This window comes from Gorilla gorilla, chromosome 7 (genome assembly GCF_029281585.2).
Source record: "Gorilla gorilla gorilla isolate KB3781 chromosome 7, NHGRI_mGorGor1-v2.1_pri, whole genome shotgun sequence".
Lineage (NCBI taxonomy): Eukaryota > Metazoa > Chordata > Mammalia > Primates > Hominidae > Gorilla > Gorilla gorilla.
The window spans coordinates 146,104,242-146,131,902 of record NC_073231.2 but is presented as its reverse complement, the minus strand read 5'-3'; the positions used below and the strand labels follow the sequence as shown (position 1 = coordinate 146,131,902).

At 48.2% G+C, this 27,661-nt stretch overlaps 1 protein-coding gene across 3 annotated transcripts in view; it reads left to right on the top strand.

Moving 5' to 3' along the window:
* TRAPPC9 (trafficking protein particle complex subunit 9) overlaps window positions 1-27,661 on the top strand; it is a 730,192-nt gene that overhangs the window by 164,847 nt on the left and 537,684 nt on the right. For all 3 annotated transcript variants that reach the window (XM_019032441.4, XM_004047569.5, XM_055349566.2), the window contains 4 exons: window positions 7,010-7,095; window positions 10,337-10,463; window positions 14,049-14,181; window positions 22,339-22,502. In XM_019032441.4, the coding sequence (XP_018887986.2) occupies window positions 7,010-7,095; window positions 10,337-10,463; window positions 14,049-14,181; window positions 22,339-22,502 (510 nt within the window). The remainder of the gene's footprint in view (window positions 1-7,009; window positions 7,096-10,336; window positions 10,464-14,048; window positions 14,182-22,338; window positions 22,503-27,661) is intronic.

Below are 27,661 nucleotides of genomic sequence, written 5' to 3'. Positions count from 1 at the left end.
ACATCACAGACCATGTGTCCTGTTCCCATTAGTACCCTATGGTTTCCTCTCACGTGCACAGCAGGTGTGGGACAGACCTATTACCTGGACCTCACAGTCCTCACCCTCGGCTGGTTTTTCTGTTTAGTTCATGCAGGCAAGACACAAACGTGAGAAGTTGACTATCGAGACTAAATGTGAATAAAAGCTCTCTAAAACTGTACATCTGTCAGCAGGGGTTCCTGGTTACTTACACGTTGAACTCGAATGAACAATAAACACTGGGCTAACTGGGAGTGGGGTGTGGGGTGGGGGCCCCGCAGACCCTGGGGAAGCCCTCTGGAGGCTCAGACACAGCCTCCCTCTGAGGAGCCGTGTGGGCTTTGCAAGGAGTGGCTCCAGCTGTTCTAGCTGTTCACTGTTAGAATGAGAAGAAAATAAAGAGAGATGGGGTCATGCCCTTGAAAAACTGCAGTCAATACTGTATTTTGGAAAATTTCTGAAAACGTGAGCACTAACTATATAATCTACTCTAGAATGTGTGTGTGTGTGTATGTGTGTGTATGCGTCTGTATGTGTGTATGCATCTGTGTGTATGTGTGTGTATGCATGTGTATATTGTCTGTATGTGTGTGTGTGTGTGTGTGTGTATGTGTGTCTATGCATGTGTGTGTATGCGTGTGTGTGTGTATGCATTTTTAAAATGCCATTTTTAGTCTATTGATTCTGAAAGACACCCCAACCTTGTCTCTCCTGCCACTGCTTCTCTGATCTGGAGAACATGAGGTGACAGGAAGTGTAGGCGCTGGGTAGACGTGGTGGATGAACAGGCAGGGCCTGATGGCAGCCCCAGATGTGCTCCAGCGTGTGTTGCGGTAAGCAGGAGAGAGCTGTACAAATCCTGTCCTCACTGTGTTTTGGGGACGTCATTTCCCGGCCTCCTGTGGGAACTCCACCTTTCCTCTCTGGAGGGCGTCTTCCGAGCTCCATGGGGATGGGCAGGCCACCCTCAGGGCTCCTCTGTCTCCCCTGGCCCCAGACTTGCTGTCCTACGAGTGCTCAGGCTCTTCCCCCTGGGACCTGGAGTCTCTGGCTGCTCTTTTGTGTTCTCATTGGGGTTGGTGATGAACTATCTCCTCTACAGAACTTTTGAGGAAAGCTTCAGTCCTTTCGTTGAGAAAAACTTCCAGAGGTGATTTAGGAGACTGGAGGTGTAAGACTCCTCTTCTCAGGATGGGCCATGTGATTTTTGGGGCCCAGTGCAAAATGCAAACATAGGGCCTTTGTTCAAACATCACTAAGAATTCGAAGACAGCAACAGCAGAGCGTGAACCCAGATGCCAGGGCGCAGGGCCCTGTGCCACTGATGGCATGGATTGTAGGCCCTGCCTCTCTGCTTTTCCTTTTCAATCTTAAGAAATTGTTGGCCGAGTGTGGTGGCCCACGCCTGTAATCCCAGCACTTTGGGAGGCTGAGGCGGGTGGATTGCTTGAGCCCAGGAGTTCGAGACCAGCCTGGCCAACACGGCAAAACCCCATCTCTACACAAAATACAAAAAATTAGCCAGGCCTGGTGGCGGGCACCTGTGGTCCCAGCTACTTGGGAGGCTGAGGTGGGAGAATCACCTGAGCCTAGGAGGTTGAGGCTATAGTGAGCCAAGATTGTACCACTGCACTCCAGCCTGGGTGACAGAGCAAGACCCTACCTCAAAAAACAAATAAAAAGACATTGTCGAAGATTCCTTTTATGAAAATTACAGTCTGTATTTGTTGAAGAGGGCTTAAGCAAACATTATCCAGTGATTCTCAAAACTATTTGATGCTGATGCTGCTGGCATTGTTATATTCCCTATTTGCAGATAAGAAAATTAAGACTGAACGAAATTTAAGTACCTGCCCCAGGTCAGATAGCTTATCAGTGACATTCCCCCCGCTCCATGCCAGGTTGCAGGACTCGATGCCCAGGACCTTTTTTCTTTATAATATGGCTTCTCACCGTAGTAAGAAGTACCTGCTCATCTGGGCTGAGGACAAATTCAGTGGATGATGTAAGATTTTTTTCTGAGATATAACGCAAGTTTCAGCCAAAATGCACATTATTTGTTTGGTAGGAAAATGCAATTTATATCCCATAGCTTCTAATATCTTTTTGACAGTGTACTGATCAGTGAGTGCTTGTGCAGAAGCTTGACAGATCACATAACTTTAACCTAAATTTCCAGTCTCTCTAAATGAACCTCGGTGTATAATTGGGGGAGGTATCATCACAGCAGGTGGCATAGGGTTTTAGAGATGAAGAAACTCTTGAGGGTAGTGTTTGAGACCATTTGCCACTTTAACTTGGGATAGTTCACGAGTCTTTGTGTGTTGGCTGGTGTGGCCATCATCTGAGGTGTGGCCATCATCTGAGCTACATCCATGCAAAGATGACTGCAACACTGGCCTCAGCTTGAGTGTGTTGGGTTGAAGGCCTTCTGTCATTTGTGATAGGTCTTTGTGGTGCTGCCAGGCATAGTGCCAAGGTCGACTGCTGCCCCACAGGCAGTGTGGTGGCCTGGAGAGGCTGTGGCTGTCAGGTGGACTTGGGCTGCACCCTGGCCCTGCAGCTCCCCACTGTGTGACCGTGGACAGCTCATTGCGCCTCTGTGGTCTGCAGTCATGCTGTCTGCAGAATGGGGACATTAGAAGCTGACACGGAGGGTGGTTCTGAGGATCAAGGGAGATAATGTTTCTAAAGTCCCTGGCAGCCATTCAGTAACATTTTTGGTAGCAGTTATATGCCCTGTGCTATGTGCTGGGGATGCATTGATAAATCAGGAGTCTTTCCCGCCACGTGGGTCCGTACAGTTTAGCAGAAAGAGACGAACTTGTCAATAAACGCCACTGCCCGGTGCCGTGGGTCCACAGATGACAGCATGCACAGTGTGTCCCGCAACAGGGAGGGCAGGGCCTGAGATGAGGGGGTTTCAGAGAGGCTAATTCTTGTGCCTTCCCACTACTTCTAGGACAAAATAGTGAGGAAGGGCCACCACCGTGTGCTTTGACATGCTGAGGATGGAAAGGGGTTATCTCCTTCTTTCAGCAAAAATCACTTTTCAGGCCAGGTGTGGTGGCTCACGCCTGTAATTCCAGTACTCTGGGAGGCCAAGGTGGGGGGGATTAGTTGAGGTCAGGAGTTCGAGACTAGCCTGGCCAACATGGTGAATCCCTGTCTCTACTAAAAATACAAACAAAATTAGCCGGGCATGGTGGTGCACACCTGTAGTCCCAGCTACTTGGGAGGCTGAGGCAGGAGACTCGTTTGAACCCGGGAGGTGGAAGTTGCAGTGAGCCGAGATCACACCACTGCACTCCAACCTGGGTACAGAGTGATACTCCATCTCAAAAAAAGAAAAAAAAAAGAAGAATAAATTTTTATGTAATCAACAGTTTATTTTAGATTTACCCTTTAGTAGACATGGACCATCTAAGTATACATTATTTTTTCAGTACTCTAGAAAATGATTTTTCAAATGGCTTATTATTATCATCATCATCATCATGACCATGATAGGGCAAGCCATTTCTTAATTACCAGGCATTAGCCACTTGTTTAAAGAGGGTGACCTTCTTCATTTGTGGTGAGGAGTGGGCTGGGATGCTGACCATCAGTGGCCCCGGGCAGGCTGGGTGAGGCGGGGTCAGGTGGGCTGGGAGCATGTTGTGCTCTGGCCACTGACTTGTGTAAATGAGGAGGTCAGGTGAGCCCTCTCCCATTGAAGGTCCTCAGAAGCTGGTGGGCCTGGGAGGTGGGGGGCATGGAAGCTGGGATGAGGGAAGGACAAGACCTGAGTTTCTGGGGTCTTGAGAGGTGAAGCAGTAGGGTGAAAAGAGTGTAGGTTTTGGAGACAGACTGGACTTCAAATCTCAGTTTTCTTGCTTCTCAGGACCATAGGACAGGCAGGCGGGCCAGCCTGTCAGGGGGGTTCTCCTTTTTTGTAGAACGGGCATAACGTTTGTGCTGCTGACATAGACTGTGGCCATTCACTGCATTGTCCAGAGGCTCAGATGAGTACATGGTGGTGCAGGCATTAGGGGAGCTGTTAGCTCACCTGGTGGGCACTGTATTAATTAATTAATTAATTTTAAATTTTATTATTATTATACTTTAAGTTTTAGGGTACATGTGCACAATGTGCAGGTTAGTTACATATGTATACATGTGCCATGCTGGTGTGCTGCACCCATTAACTTGTCATTTAGCATTAGGTATATCTCCTAATGCTATCCCTCCCCCCTCCCCCCACCCCACAACAGTCCCCAGAGTGTGATGTTCCCCTTCCTGTGTCCATGTGTTCTCATTGTTCAATTCCCACCTATGAGTGAGAATATGCGGTGTTTGGTTTTTTGTTCTTGTGATAGTTTACTGAGAATGATGGTTTCCAGTTTCATCCATGTCCCTACAAAGGACATGAACTCATCCTTTTTTATGGCTGCATAGTATTCCATGGTGTATATGTGCCACATTTTCTTAATCCAGTCTATCATTGTTGGACATTTGGGTTGGTTCCAAGTCTTTGCTATTGTGAATAGTGCCACAATAAACATACGTGTGCATGTGTCTTTATAGCAGCATGATTTATAGTCCTTTGGGTATATACCCAGTAATGGGATGGCTGGGTCAAATGGTATTTCTGGTTCTAGATCCCTGAGGAATCGCCACACTGACTTCCACAATGGTTGAACTAGTTTACAGTCCCACTGACAGTGTAAAAGTGTTCCTATTTCTCCACATCCTCTCCAGCACCTGTTGTTTCCTGACTTTTTAATGATTGCCATTCTAACTGGTGTGAGATGGTATCTCATTGTGGTTTTGATTTGCATTTCTCTGATGGCCAGTGATGGTGAGCATTTTTTCGTGTGTTTTTTGGCTGCATAAATGTCTTCTTTTGAGAAGTGTCTGTTCATTCCTTCGCCCACTTTTTGATGGGGTTGTTTGTCTTTTTCTTGTAAATTTGTTTGAGTTCATTGTAGATTCTGGATATTAGCCCTTTGTCAGATGAGTAGGTTGCGAAAATTTTCTCCCATTTTGTAGGTTGCCTGTTCACTCTGATGGTAGTTTCTTTTGCTGTGCAGAAGCTCTTTAGTTTAATTAGATCCCATTTGTCAATTGTGGCTTTTGTTGCCATTGCTTTTGGTGTTTCAGACATGAAGTCCTTGCCCATGCCTATGTCCTGAATGGTATTGCCTAGGTTTTCTTCTAGGGTTTTTATGGTTTTAGGTCTAACGTTTAAGTCTTTAATCCATCTTGAATTAATTTTTGTGTAAGGTGTAAGGAAGGGATCCAGTTTCAGCTTTCTACATATGGCTAGCCAGTTTTCCCAGCACCATTTATTAAATAGGGAATTTATGCAATGTCAACATGCCAGCTCTGGGTCAGATGTCATAGGTGTGGTGGAGTCAGTCCTCATCTCTGTGCAGGTTGCAGAGTGTGTGGGAAAAGCTGTGTCTTGAGAACATGCTTATGAAAGCTCTGAAAGTTGAATAATTCTGATCAACAGACTTTCTTATCTGCTAGAGAAAAAGCCCTCCACTGCCCTGTTAGCCACCCGTGTCTGCTCGGGGTGCCTCTGAGTTCAGAGGCCTGAATCCAGCAGCTCCTCTCGCTTGCTGTGTGGCTCCTGGGCCAATTTATTACCCTGTTTGGACCTTGAGTGTTTGCCTTGCAGTGACGGGGGTTATCATACCTATCTCAGGAGGTCCTTATGCAGAGTAATGAGATAACCTGTGTGGAAGTGCCTCACACCTAACACATGCCTGCCACCTGTTGATTGATTCTGAAATTCCTTCTGGTTTGCCTGAGAGGATTGTAAAGGGAGGAGGGGATGATGGAAATTGGGACAGATGCGGAATTAGCTTTCTGTTGCTTTGTAGCAAATGACCACAGACTCAGTGGCCTAAAACAACACAAATCTGCTTCCTCATGATTTGTGTGGGCTTCAGCTGGGTCCTCTGCTCAGGGATTCACAGGACTGAAATCCAAGTGTCATCTGGTGCTGCGTCCTCATCCGGAGGCTCAACTAAGGGAAGGGCCTGCTTTCGCGACTCCTCAGGCCGTTCTCCATTCATTACAGGACTGAAATCCGAGTGTCATCTGGGGCTGCGTCCTCATCCAGAGGCTCAACTAAGGGAAGGGCCTGCTTTCGCGACTCCTCAGGCCGTTCTTCATTCATTTCCTGTGATCCCCGTTCTCTTGCCAGCTGTCTGCCGGTGCTGCTCTCAGCTCCCAGAGGCTGCTCTTAGGCCCTTGCCATATGGTCCCCTCCACAGGCCCTCTAGGCAAGGATATGGTCTCCTGTGCGGTCTCACCTGATTAGAACAAGCCCATTCAGGACAACCTTCCTTTTGATTAACTCAGAGTCAACGGATTGGGGTCCTCAGTCACATCTGCAAAATCTTTCCACCTTTGTTTTACAATATAGCCTAATCATCATATTCACACTGAAGGTGGGGATTACATAGTGCATGCACACCAGGTTGTGCACACCAAGGCTGGGGGTTTTGGAGGTCATCAGAATTCTGCCTTTGCACAGGTACTGAACTGCAGTTGACCTGGGAGTGGGTGGGGAGGAGAAGCCTCCCCTCTCACAATCTTAGGGGAATAGGGCAAATCACACTCTGTGTTACTACTCACAAGTGACCCCAGTGCCGTCTTCCTGTGTTGCCAGCTTCTGGGCCCCGTGAAGCGCAGTGTGCCTTATGGCTCTGTACCAAGAACAGTGCCATCTGGACTGATGCCAGCATGAATGCAGCCCGCTGAAGGCAGCGACAAGCGCCATTCATGTGGCATCAAAGTGCCAGTGACAGCTGCCTTGCTTTGTTTCAGAGAAAGCTGGTGGAAAAAACAGGTTTGAATCACCCATCTCAAGATGATCATAGAGCCTGCTGCCTCACTGAGAATGTAAATTGCCAGAGGAATAATTGGAAACCATGTAGAAAGTGAAAAAATACCAACTAATACATGGATTCATTTATGTGTGTGTATTTTCTAGATTTCCAGTGGGTTCAAGGAGATGTGTGTGAAGTTCAGCTGATGGTATATAACCCAATGCCGTTTGAACTTCGAGTTGAAAACATGGTATGTATCACCAATCATTTGACCTTTTTGGGCTAACATACAAACTTCTCATTAAAGTAGGTTTTACTTAATGTCTGAGGCACACATCTTACAATATGTGTCTGTTTTTATGTTTGTTTTGCCAAAGCATATAAGCTTATTGTAAATGAAGACCATGTTTTGTTATTCCTGTGTCTTCAGGCTTGGTTTTCAATAAATATTTGAACCTACAAAGAAACCTCTGATTTGAACACATGCCGAGCTTAGTTGATTGGGTATAAGATGTGAAATAATAATTTCGAAGCTTACGTGAGATGTGTTGAGGTTGCAAAGTCCACATTCTGCCTGCTACTCAACGGTATCAGCATTATTTTATTGCTGCAAGATGATAAGATGATCAAGGTCCCGGGGAAGAACAAGCTGTGGAATAGGAGGATAAATGACCACACCACCACCAGGAGCTTTCTCTTGTTTTGAAATCCTGATGTCTCATTTCTGTGCTTTGTGTAGGGTGTGAAAAATTCAGTTTGTAATCTCTTCTGTTGGAAATGCTTACCCAGTTCTCTAGTCAGGGGGAAGGAGATTTGTACTGGCCCTCTAAGCTGATTCTGTGTTTTCAGAGCAGGCCCTCCCCATGCCAATGTAGGTTCCATCCCTCAAGTCTTCTCTGCATTTCTGTGTGGTGCTGCTGTGTAACTTTTCAGCAGCACGCAAAGGAGGGTGCTGCGAGAATGGACGTTGTCTTTTAGAGTTTTATGACTGGTGTTCAGGGCAAGAGGCGGGCCCTTCATGCAGGTATCTCGCTGAGTGCTCTTGCCACGTGTCGGGCCCCAGGCAAGGCCCTGAGGGGACAGAGATGGTCAGGCCCTGGTCCCTGCTGCGACTGTGACCAAGGCTCTGTTGGGGTGCACGAGGTGTTGCAGGCCTGATGTGGAGGGGAGTCTGCCTGGCCCTGGAGAGTCAGGGAAGGGTTTCTGGGACAGATGTGACAGCCTGGCTGTGAGTACAGGCTGAGTTGCAGTTTGCCAGGTGGACACGTGGTGGCTGTTGAAATGCTGTTTAGGCCTCTAGCACGTGGCATAGTTTCCCGAAATCTGTCTGAGCTCCTGGAAGCTCAGCTGGATGTTCAGCTTGTAGTCTCGAGGTGCGCTCGGGAGGAGCGCTTCTCCTCCTGTTGGGCGAGGACTGACCTGCAGTAGGATTTGGCTCTGGCCTTTCCTGTGGCTTTCTGTCTCAGCCTTAGTAGGGAGAAGCAGTTTAGAGAATTTTCCCCAAAGTGGTTAAAGTATCAAATGCCTGCTGCTCTTTCTTACACATTTTTTTTTTTGGTCTTAAAAATGTAGCTTTCATTTTTATCTGGTTTAAAAACAATATGTGCTTATTATAACAAATGAGGAAGAGCAGGGAACAAAATAAAAAGCACCACATGGAGATAGCCCACAAATCATGGGCGAAGTTTTAAAAACTAAATTAGGAAGTATTTTAAACCTATGAAATGTTACAGGGAATAGTACACACTCGCATCTCCACCATTCACATTTAAAAAATGTTCACAGTTGGCCATATTGCTTTAGCTATTTTCAAAAGAAATAAATGCCAATATATTTGCCTAGAGACAATTGGCTCCTCGGCTTCCACCCTTGCCTGCTGCATCTGTTCCACACATAGATCATTTCACACCTTGGCTCCAAGTCCGGGCACTAAGTGTACTCACTGCCGAGAGAGTGGCTTTGCTTCTGGGTGCTTCCTGTAGACAGAGTTGGGAAAAGTCTGTGTGCATATACACATACATGAGAACACTCAAATATATATATATATCTAAACTCATATGCCTACTTATATGTACACATGTGTATACCCCACCCCTGCGTCTGCACCATAGACATGCATGTAGTATCTGCCCTGTTCACGGGGACCCTTGCTTTCCAGTACTTCTCCAGAGGGTGCTTGCCTTCCTCCATCTGTGTGTGTCCTTTCTTCCCGCGTGAGAACTCGGGCTCCAAACATCAGCACATCTACTTAGATGCTCAGTCCTGTCATATCTGAGATAGTTGCAGGGTAGCTTTTACCATATTGCTGCAGAAAACCAACCTGCTAAAAAGAATCCAGGATTTCCCCCTTCGCCCAGGGCTGCTTTATCTCAGCAGTGTTCTGTAACTGTTATGAAACCTTGCCTGTCATTTGTTAGGTTTATTCTAATATAGTTGATGGTTTTGGTCGCTTGTTAATGATATTTTACCCAATTGCTTATTGCTGAACTATAGAAATAACGCGTTTTTTTTCTGACTCTGTCACTTTGCTAAATGTACTCGAAAGTTCAAATTTCATTGTAGATTCCATAGTGTTTTCTGACCCTGGTTTTGTTTTCTGTGAGTAATTGCCTGTATGACTTTTCTTCCTTTTTCTTGCTTTAGTGCCCTGAGTAGGACCTCTGTTACAATGCTGAGAAGTCCTGAGGGCCGACATACCTGTACTGCTTCCAATCATGGGCCACCATCTTGAGGCCAGGGAATCTGCCTGTTTTGTTCACTAGCAAGCTTAGTGCCTGTACTAGCAAGCTTAGTACATACCGAAATAAGTTGATAACTCACAGATGTGTGGCAGGGATATTAACTGGTGGTATATTTCCACACTTTATTGATTGATTGATTGAGATAGGGTCTCACTCTGTCCCCCACGCTGGAGTGCAGTGGTGTGATCATTGCAGCCTCAGCCTCCTGGGCTCGGGTGATCATCCCACCTCAGTCTCCCAAGTAGTTGGGACCACAGGTGCGTGCCACCTTCCCTGGCTAATTAAAAATTTTTTTTGTAGAGATGGGGTCTTACTGTGTTGCCCAGGTTGGTCTTGGTCTCCTGGGCTCAAGTGTTCTTTCCACCTTGGCCTCCCAAAGTGTTGGGACTACAGGTGTGAGCTACCATGCCCAGCCATGTTTTTATTTATTTTTGTTTATAAATAAAATATTTTCTCTTTGTGTTCACATTCCCATTTGGTAAAGTGATAAATATCAGACAGCAAACAGGGCTGAAATCAAGTGGATCCATGGTTTATCGCCTGAGCACCTGCAGTGCTTACCATGTTTAGGTGGTTTTGCGTCACACTGTACACTGTCTCCGAAGTTCTCTGTGGGTTTCTGTGAAGACTGTTGGTGATTTTATTCCAGCAGTTCCAGATGTGCCATAGCCAACGTCTTAAGGCGCATTTGGAACTGAGCACGCACAGTAGGTTTGCTCCGGGCTTACGATGCTGCGTCGCTTGGTTTAGGGGCTGCTCACCAGCGGAGTGGAGTTCGAGTCTCTCCCTGCAGCGCTTTCTCTTCCGGCTGAATCTGGTCTGTACCCAGTGACGCTCGTCGGGGTCCCGCAGACGACTGGAACGATTACTGTGAACGGTAAGGAGAGTCCCTTCATGCTTCCTGCTCAGGAGGGTCTGCTGAACCCTTGCATGGCCTCCATGAGGTCCAGAGCTGATCGCCCGTCATGCCAGTCCTAACCAGTTAGAAGATAATGAAGACCTTGTCTCTTTGGGAAGCATGAAGAAAACCTGTTCGTGGGGTGCGGGATGTGTGGTGGTGGGAGGGGTCCTTCCTGTGCTCTGACCCCACTGCCCATGCCCCTCCTCCCTCTGCTTCGTCTCCTTTCTGCCGTCTTCCTCCAGTGAGCCTTCCTTCCTCCTGCTCCTTCTTGCTGGAACTCCTCAGAGGGTGTCTACACACGCTGAATCTCCCCTCTGCAGAGGGCCTTTAACCCTCTACATCCTGGACTCAGCCCTTTTCACTTCCCCAAAACTCCTGTCACAAGCAGTATTTTTGGAGCTAAATCCAGGGCCTACTTTTCAGTTTTGTTTCTAAATTCGCTCCTCAGTGCCCTTTGAGTCCCTGGCTGACCCTCCACTAGGCATGCCCTCTCCTCTGGCTGCTGCGAGCCTGCCCTCTGGATACTTTACCACCTCTCTGCTCTAGCTGCTGTGACCCTGCCCCTCCGGATGTTTTACTGCCTCTCTGGCCCTTCTGTTTGGGTCTCTCTTGTCTTCTGCAGCCCACTCCTCAGTCAGGCCTTCCTCACACCCCACTTCTTTCCTTCCCCACCCCTCGCCCTGTGTTCCCTGGCCCTGTTAACTCTTCCTCTTCCACAGGCTACCTTAGGTGATCCCACCAATGCCCTGGCCTTGCTGTCTTCCAGTTCCTCCAATGTGCAGATGATTTCCAGGGCTGGACTTCTTCCCAGCCTGCACCTCCAGCCCTTCCCAGCTGGCCCCTGGGCGCCTTGCATATAATACATGCAAATCAGAACTCCCTACCTCGCCTCCCCAAAACTGCCCCTGCCCCCGTCAAGCCTCCATCTCAGTGCGGGCATTCCCATCAGCCATTTGCCCTAACGGGTTCTTGGGGGTCATCCTGACCCTCGCTGTCTGTCACAGCACCCCCACCTCCCTCCCTCAGTGCTTCCTGAGAACTGCTGCTTCTCTCCACCTCCACTGCCCCTTCCGGTCTTGCAGATCATAACTCTTCTAGGGTTTGTCACAAAAGCACTGGGACTGGTGTTTTTGCCCTGGTCTTGCTTGCTAACAGACCCACCTCCCATCTGTGGCCCGGCGATCTTCCTAGTGTGAATATGCTCCTGACATCTCTCAACTGCGAGCCTCACAGCTGTCGCCAGGCCCTTGTTATCAAGGCCCAGTCCTTAAGTGTTGCTCTGGAGCCCAGTGTGGTCCGGCTCCTGCTGGCCTCCGCAACCTCCTCTCTGCCTCTCCCCTCCTACTTCAGTCTCCGAAGACTCTTTAGTTCTGGCAGCTTTCCAGGCTTTCCGAGGCTTTGCCTGTGTCCCATCGAGTGCTTATCACCCTGGCCGGCTCCTGGGCTTCCCTCAGTCCTCAGCACAGGCTTTCCTTCCTCCGGGAGCCTTCCTCGGCATGGGCTCGCTGGCCTAGGCCCCTGTGCGGTGGTCTCCTTCGTGACTGTGCGATAGATTCCTTGCTGGCCTCGTGTGTCTTGCTCAGCTGCAGCTCCGTGCCTAATGTGGAGCCTGGCACACAGTAGGTCTTCAGTGTGTGTTTGTTGGCTGGAAGAGCAAACATTTGCTGGAAGGGTGCTCCCTACGGGTGAGTGAGGCAGGTGTAATTGTAGGTGAGGGTGTGCTGCCCCAAGTGGGAATATGGAGTGGAGTGGCCGTGGGAGCAAATGACTCTGGGCATGGACCCAGCGGGGAGAGTGGGTGGGTCAGTGACCCTGAGACTTGAAGGCTAACTAGGAACTATTCAAATGAATGGGGGTGGGCTGTGGGGGGAGTCCACAGGGGGCAGAAAGAGTGTTCCAGGCAGAAAGAACAACGTGGTGGTAAGAGAGAACATGGTACATTTGGGGGACCTGGGGGTGGTCAGAGTGGGTGGTCCAGGCCAGGGTGGCAGGGATGAGACAGGCTGGAAGGGAGGCAGAGGGCCGACCTGGGTTCTTACACACGGTGCCGAAGGATGCTGGCTTTCTCCGGAGGGCACTGGGGCTGCTGCGTTATTTGAAGAGAGATGTGGTCAGGTGGGCAGTTCAGAGCCATCCCTCAGGATCCAGGATCCCTGTTGAGATGGGAAGGACTGGAGGCAGGGACAGCAGTGATCAAGCTTCAGCAATGACCCAGGGAGAAAGGGACGGAGGTAGGACCATAGCCGTGGCCTGGCAGTGGAGCATAGGAGATAGGAATGGATGAGAGAGGAGTAACGAGGAGTGAAGGGCTTGATTCAGAATAGCACATAACCATAACTAGTATGTTCACAGATGAGGAGTCAGTGCCTTAGTCACGCAGTTCTTGGTTGTTTATCCTGGGTCCAGACTAGTGAGTGTTCATTTTTGGCCCGCTTTGGGAACGAAGTCAAAAGGACTGGCCTTGTATTATCAGACATTGTAATGTGCTATTTGTCCTCAGACTTTTGGGTTTATATGGCAGTTATTTTAAGCAACAGGTAAGAAAAGGAAAATGACTGATTTAAATTAAGAATTGCAAAATAATGGCTGCTTAGCAGACAAAACCATGTCATACCAGGTTTTATAGAAACGACATTAGTGCAAGATGTGGTTTTGGGGAGGAGAATGTTTGCCAGTTAAAGACGTCTTTGAAGAGGTATACTTTAGAGGAAGCGTGGCTGCTCTGAATGGGAGTTGTGTTGATAGGGCAGCTTTAAGCTGGCAGGAGGTGAGCACAGGGCTGATTGAGGCTGTGTAAGGTCCCTGATTTGCCCACGAGGGAGTGCCTGCCTCTCCTTTTAGTATGGAATAGTTTCATATGAATGCAGAAAAGTTGTCACCCTAGGCATCTAGCCATGGGGTATTGTTTAATTTTGTTACAGAGTGAATGTTGTTTATAATAATTATCTCATGAAATTTCAAAAGCCATTTTAAAGCTTTGCTTAAACAATTTCAAGTGATTATCTAACCAGTGGACTTTTTTTTTTAACATGGGAAATTTGCTAATCTTAAATTATGGTGCTTATACACACACAGCACATCTGCCATATCAGCAGCAGCTACAACAGCAATCGGCTTGTGTGTGAACTTTCATCTCTCAACAGAAGGCTTTGAAGCATTTTTCACATACTCATTAAGTCACATTATGTCCTGGGAAAGAATATTAACATTCTCGTTTTAGAGATGGATAAATCTGAAAAGCAAATGAGTGAAGGGATGAGATACTGATTAGTAAGTAGATGTTTATAGTTTACAAGGACCTTCACATATATAGTCTTTCATTTGGGCCCAGCCAGCCTTGTGAAACAGGAATGCAGATGCTGTTATCCTCCCCATCACGTACGAGGACAGTGAGGGTCGTGGGGTTGAGGGCGGGAGTGTGGGTGAGCGCCGGCGGGCCCCGGGCAGCTTCGGAACTCAGGTCTTCTGAAGAGGAGCCCCGTACTCTTCGCACTGCTTCAGCCATGGGCGTGAGACCCAAAGCCTTGCCAGTGGAGTGAGGATGTTCGTTTTCTATTCCAGGTTACCATACCACGGTCTTCGGTGTGTTCAGTGACTGTTTGCTGGATAACTTGCCAGGAATAAAAACCAGTGGCTCCACAGTCGAAGTCATTCCCGCGCTGCCAAGGCTGCAGATCAGCACCTCTCTGCCCAGGTAGTGTGCACGGGGGTCACGGGGCGGGGTGGCTCTGAGGCGTCATTTTTGGTCCTACATTTTTTTTTTTAATGGCACAAAGAGCCTGTAATTCTTATGACCAGAATATAGGTGAAGGATTTCTGTAAGATAAGCAACATCAATACGCTTTGCTTCAAACGAATTAGAACAAAGTTGAAATCTTTCTTACCGTGATCAGAACAGAATGTGAAATTAGCCTATGGAATCATAATTCTTTTGAAAAACAAAATTAGGGAATTTAGGAATTCCCTTAAAAACATAGGGAATTTTGGCCTGGCGCGGTGGCTCACACGTGTAATCCCAGCACTTTGAAGGCCGAGGCGGGTGGATCACGAGGTCAGGATATTGAGACCATCCTGGCTAACACGGTGAAACCCCGTCTCTACTAAAAATAAAAAAAAAAAATTAACCAGGCGTGGTGGCGGGCACCTGTAGTCACAGCTACTCGGGAGACTGAGGCAGGAGAATGGCGTGAACCCAGGAGGCGGAGCTTGCAGTGAGCCGAGATCGCGCCACTGCACTCCAGCCTGGGCGACAGAGCGAGACTCCATCTCAAAAAAAAAAAAAAGGAATTTTAATTAAACTTTCTTTTATATTATATTATATTTTAATTAATTAATTAATTTTTTGAGACGAGGTCCCACTCTGTCACCCAGGCTGGAGTGCAGTATTGCGATCTCGACTCACTGCAACCTCCACCTCCCAGGTTCAAGCGATCCTCCTACCTCAGCCTCCCAAGTAGCTGGGACTACAGGTTTGTACCACTACGCCTGGCTAATTTTTGTATTTTTTGTAGAGATGGGGTTTCGCCATGTTGCCCAGGCTGGTCTCGAACTCCTGGGTTCAAACAATCCACCCATCTTGGCCTCCCAAAGTGCTGGGATTACAGGTGTGAGCCACTGTGCTCAGCCAACTCTTATCTTCTAAGAAATAGTTTTGATCTTGTTTATTTGTTTTTTAGCATTACAGGAAAACATAAAAAAGAAAGAAAAAGAAATCTCAGGAGTCCCAGAAGCAGTTACTATAAATGATTTGTTGTGATATTTCCTTCCAGTGTTTTATCCATCCTATTTAAAAATATGTATTTGAATAGTTGAGATTACACAACATCATATATAGTATTATAGATTACTTTTTGCATAACCACGTAACATAAGCTTTTCTTCATGCCTTTACAAATTCTTGAGAAAATTCAATTTTAATTGCTTCAACAAAGCGCATCATAAAGACATCTCAAAATTGCATACCCATTAATTTCCTTGCTGTTGGAATTTGGGATGGTCTCAATTTTTTTTTTTTTTGACGGAGTCTTGCTCTGTCGCCCAGGCTGGAGTGCCATGGCACAATCTTTTTTTTTTTTTTTTTTTTGAGGTGGAGTCTGGCTCTGTCGCCCAGGCTGGAGTGCCTTGGCACAATCTTTTTTTTTTTTTTTTTTTTGAGGTGGAGTCTGGCTCTGTCGCCCAGGCTGGAGTGCAGTGGCGCAATCTCGGCTCACTGCAACCTTCACCTCCCGGGTTCAAGCAATTATCCTGCCTCAGCCTCCCGAGTAGCTGGGATTACAGGTACCCGCCACCACGCCCAGCTAATTTTTGTGTTTTTAGTAGAGATGGGGTTTTGCCACATTGGCCAGGCTGGTCTCAAACTCCTGACCTCAAGTGATCTGCCCACCTTGGCCTCCCAAAGTGCTGGGATTACAGGCACAAACTACCACATCCAGCCTGTTCTTAATTTTTGCACTTACGAATAACACTTAATGGATATCCTTTTGGCCATTTTTATAAAATGTGTCTTGGGATTTTCTGAAATGTTTTTAAAGCCCATTCATCTGTTCAATAGACCCTTTCATTTGCCAGTTGCTGTGCTGGGTGATGGGGCTGTAGCACGGATCATGACAGTCCTGGTCTCTGTCCTCACGGGAAGTTCTGTCAAGTGGAGAAATTGACAAGTCGCCGAATAATCACAGTGCACTGTCGTCAGGACTGTGATGCGGGAGGTCCCACATGCTGGGGGAGGTCACGGACTCAGGGAAGAGTTCTTCCAGGAGGCGACAACAGGCTCGATGGGAGGGAGGAGGAATTGGCCGGGTGCAAGGGCAGGCAGGGCGGTCTTCGACAGAGGAAGGAGAGGTGGAGACACTGACGTATAATCGGGGAATAAAATGAAACACAGACAACATTTACTCAAAAGGGATCGTAGACCTGAGTTTAAAAGCTGAAAATATATAACTTTTAGAAGAAAATAAAAGAAAATTATCATGACCTTGAATTGGGCAGAGTTCTTTGATGTGACACCAAAAGCAGGATCCCTGGAATAAAACGTTGACAGATTGGACTTTATCAAAATTAAAAGCTTTTACGCTTCCAAAGACACCATTAAAAGAATGAAAGTTACAGACTGGAAGAAAATATTTGCATATTAAATATCTGATAAAGAGCTTATATTCACATTAAGAACTCTTAAAACTTAATAAAAATAAGGCAAACAACCTAATTTAAAAAATGGACAAGAGATTTGAGTACCTATTTCACCACAAGATATACAAATAGCTCGTAAGCAACCTGGAAGGATGGTCGACATCATTAGTCTCTGAACTGGCACCATGTGAGGCTCCAGTTCACACCCGCTCACAGGGCTCACGATAGCAGGGCTGCAAGGTTTCGGAGAAGCTGGACGCCTCATGCGAGGCCGATGGGGATGCTGATGGGACATCCCTTTTGAAAACACATTGGCAGTTTCTTCAGAAGTTACACATAAGTTTACCATATGACCCAACAACTCCACTCCTAGGTACCTGCTCAAGACAACGGAACACATATGTTGACACAGAAACCTGTGTGCGAGTGTTCGTAGCAGCATCGTTCACAGTCAGAAAACTGGAAAGGGCCCAGATGGCCGTCAGCTGGTGAATGGGTCAGCAGAATGTGGTGTGTCCCTGCAGTGGAACACCACTCCGCAATGAAGGGATGAAGAGACACGTGCCCCAGTGCAGACCAGCCTCAGAGGCGAGCTGCTGAGTGTAAGAAGCCAGCTGTGAGAGGCGCAGAGCATGAGTCCTCGGATGTGAAACATCCAGAAAGCAGGTCTCTAGTGGCAGGACACAGCTCAGCGGCTGCCTGAGGCTGCCAGTGGTGTGGGGACTAAACTGATTGGAAGTGCTCCTGCGGCATCTCTTTGGGGTGCTGCAAGTGTTTTAAAACTGGGTATCAGGCTGGGCGCAGTGGCTCATGCCTGTAATCCTAGCATTTTGGGAGGCGGAGGCGGGCGGATCACCTTAGATCAGGAGTTGGAGACCAGCCTGACCAACATGGTGAAACCCCGTCTCTACTAAAAAAAAAATACAAAAATTAGCTGGGCATGGTGGCAGGAACCTGTAATCCCAGCTACTTGGGAGGCTGAGGCAGGAGAATCGCTTGAACCTGGGAGGCAGAGGTTGCAGTGAGCCGAGATTGCACCATTACACTCCAGCCTGGGGGACAAAGAGCGAGACTTTGTCTCAAAATAAAAACAAAACAAAACAAAACAAAAAAACACTGGGTATCAGTGATTTGTAAATTTACCAAAAATGATTGCATTGCATACTTAAGCTAGGTGGATTTTATACCTGCACATGCTGTTTAGAAAGATGAATTTTGGCAAGGCTTCGGTGTTGGATGGACACATGATTTCCGCTGAGCCTGCCACCAGGACTTCCCGGGCCTGGACGCTTCCAAGCACATTAGCTTGAACAGCCAGACGCTCAGACTCCCAGCTCTGGCTTTGGCTGCTGAAATTCTGCCACTGCTGTCCGTAGAACTGTGGCACCCAGTGGGCGCTAGGCTAGGAAGGACACTAGCTTCAGCTACAGTTTCACGGCACGCGCTCACAGGCCTGTACAGGGCACCAGCCGCCCAACAAAAGCTGGAGGTGAGCACTGAGAGAGCTCATAAAGGAGACTGTGGCTCCGTCTCCAGCTTAGCGAGCCCCAGCCAGCGCTCCAGCAAAAGGGCAGGGGGTGGCTTAAGGCGAAGAAACGCTAAGGGCAGCTGTTACCAAAAAGGAAAAATAACTTGAGAAGAGGTACTTTAACTTTGTCATTTGTCCTGCTAATAAGGTGTCCCCGAAGGTCCCTGCCAGCTGTAAAAGGCAGTGAAGAAAGCAGGTCCTCTAGCTGCTTCTCTTTGCCCACCCCACATTTTTCTCCTGTGTTTAGAATCATTTCCAAAGATAATGCCTCTGACCCCCCATTTTTATTGTCCTGCGGATGCACTGTGACGGGGGTGCATGCATGCTCTGGTACCTGCTACCTCTCAACAAGATATGCTGCTGTGGGCAGCCACCACGGCACCGAGCCTGGGCCCTGGAGAGGAATGTGGATCCCAGCATGGTCCTGATGAGGACCAGGGGCTGGAGGAGGAGGGTCCAGTGGAACCGATTTGGAGTTAAAATGTTTGCTTTTTATTTCTTATTTTAAAAAATTGTATAGAATGTATATATTTTTCTAAGGTGACTTCCTGAAATAAAATGTGACTATTCTTTGAGTTTTGATTGTTATTAATCTAATATGAACATTCCAGTGACTGATTCATTAAATTTACTCACAAACATTTAGTGACACCTACCATGTGCTTTAGGCCCTGTGCTATAGGACTAGCAATTAATAAAAAATGCAATGAATAAAAAATGCCCTTGACCTAGGCCGCTGCCCTTGTATGAGCTCTCAGTCTGGAAGGAGGTACTCAGACTAACTAGAGTCAAATTTGCTAACTGGCCCTGTAATATAAAAACAAAGTAGAGGTTGACCCTGTCTTTGGGGTTCGGGAAGGCTTCACAGAAGATGTGGTATTCAACTGGGCCTTACAAGATCTACAACAATTGGTCAGATAATCAAGCATGGAAGAAAATGCAAAGAAGAGGGAACAACAAGTCAACCAACCCAATAAATACAGACCATGGCACAGGAGAATTCAGCGCTGTGATGAAAACACAGTGGGTCAGATGAGATGAGATGAGATGTCCAGAAGAGGCAGGCCTTCAGAGACAGAAGGGAGGTCACTTTGCGAAGCAACGTCAGATGGCCAGGCCTGCTTTGCAGGGAACTTCTCAGGAAAGGCCTCTGCCGAGGAGACGCGCAGAGGAGCAGAGCTGGTAGGCAGCCAGTGGGACGCGGCAGAGAGCATTCCAGGATGGGAGTCGCGGGTGCCCAGATGGAGCCTGGCGGGAGTGGTGCCTTGAGCACTGACAGTGATGAGGGCAGAGGTCAGGAGCAGGTGGCCTGATGGCATCTCCTGTGGAATTGCGTTGTCCTGCCTTCTCCGTGGCCAGGCAGCCATGCAGAGATACACTGCACAGGGTGAGGCTCAGCAGGAGGCGGCTGTGAAGTGTGCAGCAGGCTACTCTGTCCCAGGCCCATCTTGACTACTGCTAGCGTGCTTTTCTGTGTCGCACAGTGGTTCAAGTTTGAGATGCTTATTAATTTGTTCAATACATACTTAGTGAGTACCTGCTATGTGCCAGTTGCCTGGCTGGGTAGGAGCTGATAATGCAAGATAAAAATATTGTCACGGCCGGGTGCGGTGGCTCACTCCTGTAATCCTAGCACCTTGGGAGGCCAAGGCAGGCGGATCACCTGAGGTCAGGAGTTCGAGACCAGCCTGGCCAATATGGCCAAATCCCATCTCTACTAAAAATAGAAAAAAGTTAGCTGGGCATGGTGTCATGAGCCTGTAATCCCAGCTACTCGGGAGGCTGAGGCAGGAGAATCGCTTGAACCCAGGAGGCGGAGGTTGCAGTGAGTGGAGATTGTGCCACTGTGCTCCAGCCTGAGCGACAGAGCGAGACTATCTCAAAAAAAAAAAAAAAAAATTGTCCCTGTCTTGAAAAAACTTTTGGTCCAGTGCAGGGGTGGGGAGGGCAGAGCTACAGGAAGGGCAGCTGAGCCCACAGAGTGCTCAGGGGACACAGGCGTGCCAAGCTTCAGGCACCAGTGACTCCCCTTGCACTTCCCGTGCTGCTGAGACCCAGGGGCTGCCTCACCCAACACAGACCTCATATGAGGGGCCGTCTCCTTAAACAAGAGAGTCTCGTCGCCGTAGACCTTACTCCTACCTCCCACAGTTTGCCCATAGTCCCACATTGGAGTTTCTCTCTGCCAAGAAGCTCCCGGTCCCTATCTCCTCCTAGGAGACTGGACCTGACCCTTGCCCAGCCTCTGCAGCTCCTCCCTGGGGGCCTGACCTTGGCTGGAGTGGGGTCCCTGCTGCCATCTCTTTAGTGCCATGGACTGTTCAGGACTCAGCTCCTTTTCAGTGCCAGCCCGAGTCCCACCCAAGCTCCACTGCTCACGACAACTGGGATGCTGCAGCTGGGACCGTCAGGGCCTGTGTTAGGCCCAGGCCCTGTGACTGCCAGGTGAAGCATTGTTTTGTTTTGTTTCAAAATCCTGTTGTTTGAGACACAAAATAGTGAATCTTGGCAATGTTTTATGTTTTTCCGATACCTTCTCTGCAAATCCACATTGACTATAAACTTTTGCTTGAGAAAGGCTGCCTGCTAAAAGATGGGAAAAAGCCCTTTATGGTAAGGACACAAGTCCAATTTTCCTTCCTTGACAGAGGAAGTTTATTTCTTGACTCATGAACGTTAAAGATATTTAAATTCCAAGGAGCTCACCTTGATTTATTATGCAGTTGTTTCACCAAAATTTGGTTTGGATGCAGAAGCTCCTCTATCACAGTCTGTATCTGGAAGCCCCCAGGAAACACGTGCCCGGCACCATGAGCTTGGCTTGTGTTAAGCAGCATTTCTTCCCTTGGGTGGCAGAGGTCTGAGTCTGGAACATTCTTTTCTGTCCTTTGGACCAATAGTGTGTGACACCAAGTGCTCCCATGGCGTGGGAAGCAGATCCGACTCCGGTCCTGTGTGCTGTGACCGGGAGCAGGGCCAGGAGGAGCTGGGCGTTGGAAAGACGGCTGGAGAGTGTCTGGAGTGGGGTGGTCCACAGTCCGCTTAGTTGACTTCATGAGCCATTTCTGGATACACTAAGCACACGATGTTGGCTCAAGTATGCTGGACTAATTGTGGCTCTCTGTGGAAATCCTTCAGGGACAGGAAGAAGGTAGTGGGGTACTCAGGAAACCTTCAGGCCCCAGGAGAACATGTTGGCCTCCCCGCTCTGGCCACCTCCTCTGTCTGCCCCTCTGTCCTGTGGCCAAACTTCTCCAGGGAGCCGTGTGTGTGTTTAACCTCACCTGTCACATGCCTCTATTTGTCATCCGCTGGCATTTGTCCCCATTGTGCTACCAGATATATTTTCTCTGTGATCACCAGTGACCTCCTTCCCAACCCACTGTTTGCAGCCTGTGGATTGGGAAGGATGCAACCAGGACAATTAGTTTTGTGGATTCAGTTAAAGTCAGTAGAAGTCAGGTGAGGGCTCACAGGCTGAGAGCTTGAGTGCAGGAGCCTCGGGGAGGCCCTGGCTTCTGCGTTGCACGTTCATCTGGCTTGGCTGCCTTGGCCTGTCCCGTAGTCCAGGGCCTCACCTGACTGGTGTGAGGATGGAGCCCCACAGATCCTGCCTGACCCCAGGGCCTGGCCCAGCTGCCCTCATGTGATGCCAGGTGTTGGTGGGCATTCCTTACAGTTTGTACCTGTAGGAAGGGGTCTGTGGGACAGCTTCTCTTTCCTCTTTGGCCTCAGCTCTATGTTAGCAGCTGGAATGGTTGGTATACATTTTCCTCTTAAATCAATGGAGTTTCCCAAGGTACTTCTAAGCATGACATTTTTTAGATTTTGAGAGAACAGTGGCCTCATGGTTTATTTGAATGAATTCATCATGTAATTTTTATACCCCATAACTTAGTAATTAAGTATTTTTATGCTTCACATACGCATGAGAAATGAAGGCTGAGTGAGGGTGTTCATGTTTATGACACACAAAGACCTGGACGTGTCTGCATGAGGAAAGCATGAGGCATGTGGCAGCTCACTTTCCATTCCTGATAGCTGGATACTGAACTCCATGTATGAAGCCAAGATTTCCTAGCCCCTGTTTCTGAAATGCATGAGTATGGTGATTCTTCTTTGGGAAGTGAGTAATTTTCAAATGGCCTTGGCTTCTTCCTTCTTTCTTCTTTAAATTTCTTCTTCTTATTTTAGATCTGCACATTCATTGCAACCTTCTTCTGGTGATGAAATATCTACTAATGTATCTGTCCAGCTTTACAATGGAGAAAGTCAGCAACTAATCATTAAATTGGAAAATATTGGAATGGAACCATTGGAGAAACTGGAGGTCACCTCGAAAGTTCTCACCACTAAAGGTAGGTATTGTAAGCAGCTTTGACCCTGGGAATGTTTGTATTGTTTACTTGTAGAAGAGATACTTTAAATACTCAGTTTTCAGAGTATCTAAAAACTTCTTTGTGGATTCAGTTGAAGTCAGTAGAAGTCAGGCGAGGGCTTACAGGCTGAGAGCTTGAGTGCAGGAGCCTTGGGGAGGCTTGGTGCCGTCATGACAGTGGGAAACCAGTTCTTCACGAAAGACACACAGCAGAAGACAGTGGGACCGAGCACACACCTCTATATCCCTAGTGCCCTTTCCCAGACCTCAACATCCATCAGCTACTCAGCAGAACTGTTTCTTCAATGAATGGGAGAGAAGCATTAGCAGGCCTGGAAAGAGTCTGTTTGGGATCCAACCCATCATGCATCCAGCTCGCGTAGTTTGGGGTCAGGGGACCTGTGTTGAAATTTGGACTTCACCATTTACTAGCTATTTGTCCTTGGGGAACTGTTACTCCTGTGCCTCGATTTCCTCTTGGATAAATAGGGGCGGTAGTACTTAGCACATAAATTACAAGAGTGGACTAGGGAGGTCGTGTTTGGCAGGACACCTGGTGTGTCAGAGGCTGGTGAGTGCATTGATCAAAGGGGGAATGTATTGTATAGGAGGAGGGAAAAGTATCAAGAGTAATATGTGGAAATAAAACCGGGTAATTTAATACAGTTAGAGAAATTGTAGGCTAGTGAGACCAGACAGAGAATGAAAAAGGGAAAGCAAGTTAGCAGGACTTTGGGGTGTTTTATATGCTTTTGACGTATGGGTGAGATGAACCAGGCATACAAGGGGAGTTTGACTGGTTCTGGTTAAGTTTCCAGTAGATGATGTACTAATCACATGTTGCTTCCTGGCAGAGGGCTCCCTCCCCATGCTAATGACATTATAATGCGACCAACCAAGTTTCTTAGAGGTAGAGCCACAGACCCTCTGGTTAGTTCCAGCTTGAGGGAAGGTCCAGGGCTGAGCTTGGGAGAATTTGCAGGCAAAGAATTATGTCATGAGAGAATGAGTTTGGAGTGTGTAAGAAAGGGTTAATTTGGGCTTGTACCGCTCTGGAGAATTTCAGGGTATCTTGTATTCCCGTATTTCTTCCACTGATTTTGATAGAAATCTGTGTCTGTAGGAAGTAAAGCACGAAGCTTTGCGTCCGCATTGTCTAACCCCTTCTCCCGGTCCATGTCTGCCCTGGAAGGAGCCTTGCCCTGGGGAGCGACCCAGGCTTGTCCTCTAGTGATTTGTGTGCATGGTCACGGGGCTGGAGCCGTGGGGCAGCCCACCTTGTGTTCTTGCTCAGGAGGGCCGGGTGTGCCCAGAGCAGGGAGTGGGCATGGAGCAGGAAGTCACCTGTAGCTTGTCGGTGCACATTCATTTTATTTTTTCTTGTCTTGAATCCTTCCCTTTTCTGTGGGTTTTTTTTTTTCCTTTTTCCTTTCAGTGCTAGTCACACAACATGGAATAACAAGTGTATTTTTTATTGAGTGAGGCCATAAGTGGCAAATTGTTATATGCTAAATAGTTATTAAAAATGCAAGTCTGATGTGTTCGTCTTGCTCCCTTGTCCCTGAGGAGTGGTTCTTGCATTCATCTTAGGCTTCTCTTCAGCCCCAAGGAGATCACAGGGAGGTGGTCCCATCCCCTGGGGAGCCGGGGCCCAGTACAGAACCTGCTGGCAGTTGTTAATTTGGCATGGTTTCTGCGTAAAGATGGCAGAAGAGTAGCATTTTTATTCTACTCTTTCTCTTGAAATCTCCCCCGAACAACAAAGTATGAAGAAACAGTGAAAATAAAACCATTCCCTGTGAAACAAGGAAATCATTTCACCCCCCGTAACAAAGCATCGGCCACAGGTGTCGTGGAAACCGGGTCAGAGGGAGGCGAGAGCGGAAGTGGGGCTCCAGGAGGACTAAGGAGAAGCCGTTCCCCGAGGAGGCAACACAGCACCCAAAAGTGCCCCACAATGAAAGCCAGGCAGAGGGGCCTGGGCAGGTGCCTGGAGCAGCAGGAGTGCTGAGGGGTTACCTTTTCTGTGCCAGGCCTTTGGCCAAGAAAGGGGAGGCCTGGGGTGGGAGGGGAAGGAGGCATTGGAGCTCACTGATCACACAACCTGTGTGTGAAAGGCTTCACTGCAAGCCTCACCTGCATTTTCAATAACAAAAACACGGGCAGCCTGTCTCTAGGATGAGGGAGCTAGTGGCATAGCAGCCCAAGCCGAGCTGGATCACAGCTGTCGGTGGCCAGGTCCCTCCTTGTGTCACTCTGGGGCCAGGCAGGAGACAGGCCACACCAGAACAGAAAGAATCGCTATGAACAATGGCTGACAGGTGCAGAGTGTTTGAGAGGCAAAGATAATGTAAAGCAACAGGAGGTGCGAGGAGGGAGGCAGCTCCTGCCCTGGGCTGGCACAGCCTGTGAAGAGGTTGGAGGAGTGTGGCCCAGAAGTTGAGAGGACGTACCCAGGAGCGGCAACTGAGACCTCAGAGGAGTGGCCCGGCTCCGGTGCTGGAGTCTCAGCTCGGGGCACCCAGACCTCTGGGGAGGGCACTGTCTGGCCCTACTGTTCTGTAAAATAACACTAAGGATGGTACCTACATCTCATTGATTTAACTGAGAATTATGAGATAATATGTGTGAAGCACTTGAGACAGTGCTTGGCATATAAGCACTCAGATTTGTTCTCACACAAGTTACTACTTGCTGTGGTTTAGGTGTGTGTCCTCTCCACCTCTCATGTTGAAATATCATCCCCAGCGTTGGAGGGGGTGGGGGGTTTTGGGTCATGGGGGTGGATCCCTGATGAATGGCTGGGTGCTCGTCTCATGGGAATGAATGAGTTCTCACTCTGTTAGTTCTCGTTAGTGCTGGTTGTTCGAAAGAGCCTGGTGCCTCCTCCCCTCTCCCCTCACTGTGTGACTGCCTGCTCCCGCTTTGCCCTCCTCTGCCATGAATGGAAGCTTCCTCAGGCCCTCACCAGAAGCAGAGGCCAGCTCCATGCTTGTACAGGATGTGGAACTGTGGGCCCAAATAAAACCTCTTCTCCCTGTAAATTAGCCAGCCTCAGGTATTCCTTTATAGCAATGCAAAGTGAATTAATACACTGCTACTCTTGCCACTACCGCCACCACAACCACCGGCATCACCGCTGCCACCACCACCATCACCATCACTACCACTGCCATCACCAGCACCACCATCACTACCATCTCCACCATCACCATCACCATTATCACCATCGCCACCATCACCATCGCCACCATCACCATCATCACCACCACCCTCACTACCACTACACCACAACCACCACTCTCTCCACTGTGACCACCAAAACCACCATCACCACTGTAACCACCACAACCACCACTGTCACAACTGCCACCACCACCGTCACCACCACAAACACCACCCCAACCCCCACCACCACCACTACCACTATCAACACAACCATCACCCTCACCGCTGCCACCATCACCACCATAACCACCACCACCATAACCACCACCACCATAACCACTGCCATCACTGCTACCACCATCACCATCACCATCGCCACCATCACCATCATCATTGCCACCACCATAATCACTATCACCATTGCCACCACCACAGTCACCTCATCATCAACACAACCACCGCCATCATCACCATCACTACCATAACCACCACAACCACCACCATTACCACTGCCACCATCACCCCTGTCACCACCATCACTCCCACCACCACCACCACCATTACTGCCATCCTCACAAGCACCATCACCATCACTGCTGCTACCACTACCACCATCACTACCACCACCACCACTATTGCTATTGCCACAGACACCACCATTTTGTAGAGTTGTCATGAGGATTGAAGTTTTGTGCATCAGATGTCTAGCCACTTCTCTGCCTAAGGCTACCACCGTTTGACTTCTAATGGCATAGATTCATTTCACCTGCCTTTACTTGGTGTTTGCAGTCATGTTATTCATTCTTGAGATGAGAGTGGTGAGAGTGAGGTATATAATGGTGTAGCATTCGGGTTTCAATTTGCTTTTCCCCGATGATCGGTGAAGTTGAGCACTTTTCCAATGTTCTGGTCACTCGTATATCCTCTTTTGTATGAGGACTTTGCCCTTTTTACCCCCTTTGGTTGTCTTCTCTCTCTCTGTCTCTATCTCTGTTTCTCCCTCCCCTTCCCCATCTCTCCTGACTTGGAGGACTTCTTTATGTATACCCTTGGTGTGAGCTCTTTGTTGGATGCGTGGCTTGACCATCCTCTCCCGTACTATGATTTGTTTGCCTTTACCTCTTAGTGGTGGCTTTGGATGAGCAGAGGTTCTTAACTTTAATGTGGTTCATTTAATCATTTTTTCTTTTAAAAATGTTGTTTATTTGTGTCTTATTTTAAAAACTTTGTATACTCTTAGTCTTTGAGAAATTTAATGATACTACCTTAATTTCGTGCTTTCCTACCCACCCTCCTTTTGGGACCAATTTGGGTGAGGTAGAAGGTGCTTCTCTGGCATAAAATCCTTCATCTGGTACTCTGAACTTAATTAATTGGTTATAGAGTTTGGTTGATACTTGAACAAGCAAGCTAATATTGAATAACAGAAAATTACAGTCTACCTGGCAAATTTTTCTCACATCTCCTGTAATTTAACTTGCCCTCCCAGCTTAGCAACTGGAAAACATTTTTGCTTACCTCAAATAAACTCCATGGTAATCGTGTGCCCATTATTCATTACAAAATCCCCCTTTCTTTCTGAAGCAAAAGTCTTCACCTGCTTCTGTCTTCAGAAATCCATGAGTGGCTGCTGTCGCCCTGGCCCCCACGGCCCTGTGTGGCCCAGCCTCTGCCCCATGCGGCCCAGCCTCTGCCCCATGCTTGGCTTCATCTATGGCCACCTCTCCTCCTTAGCTGGAGTCGCATTGCTGTCAGGAGCTAATTTTGGCTTCCTGGATGCTCCTGCCATCTGCCATAGACACACCCTTTCCTCCCTGGGCACGCCATGCTGACTTCTCCCACCCCTCCTGCCTCCTCAGCTCTGGAGCATTTATCCTCTGGGCTCTGGCTTGGCTGCCCTTTCTGGAAAGCCTGCCTAAGCCTGGGCTCCTGGGTCTCCTTGCTACCTCGGGCTGCTCTGACTTAGTACCA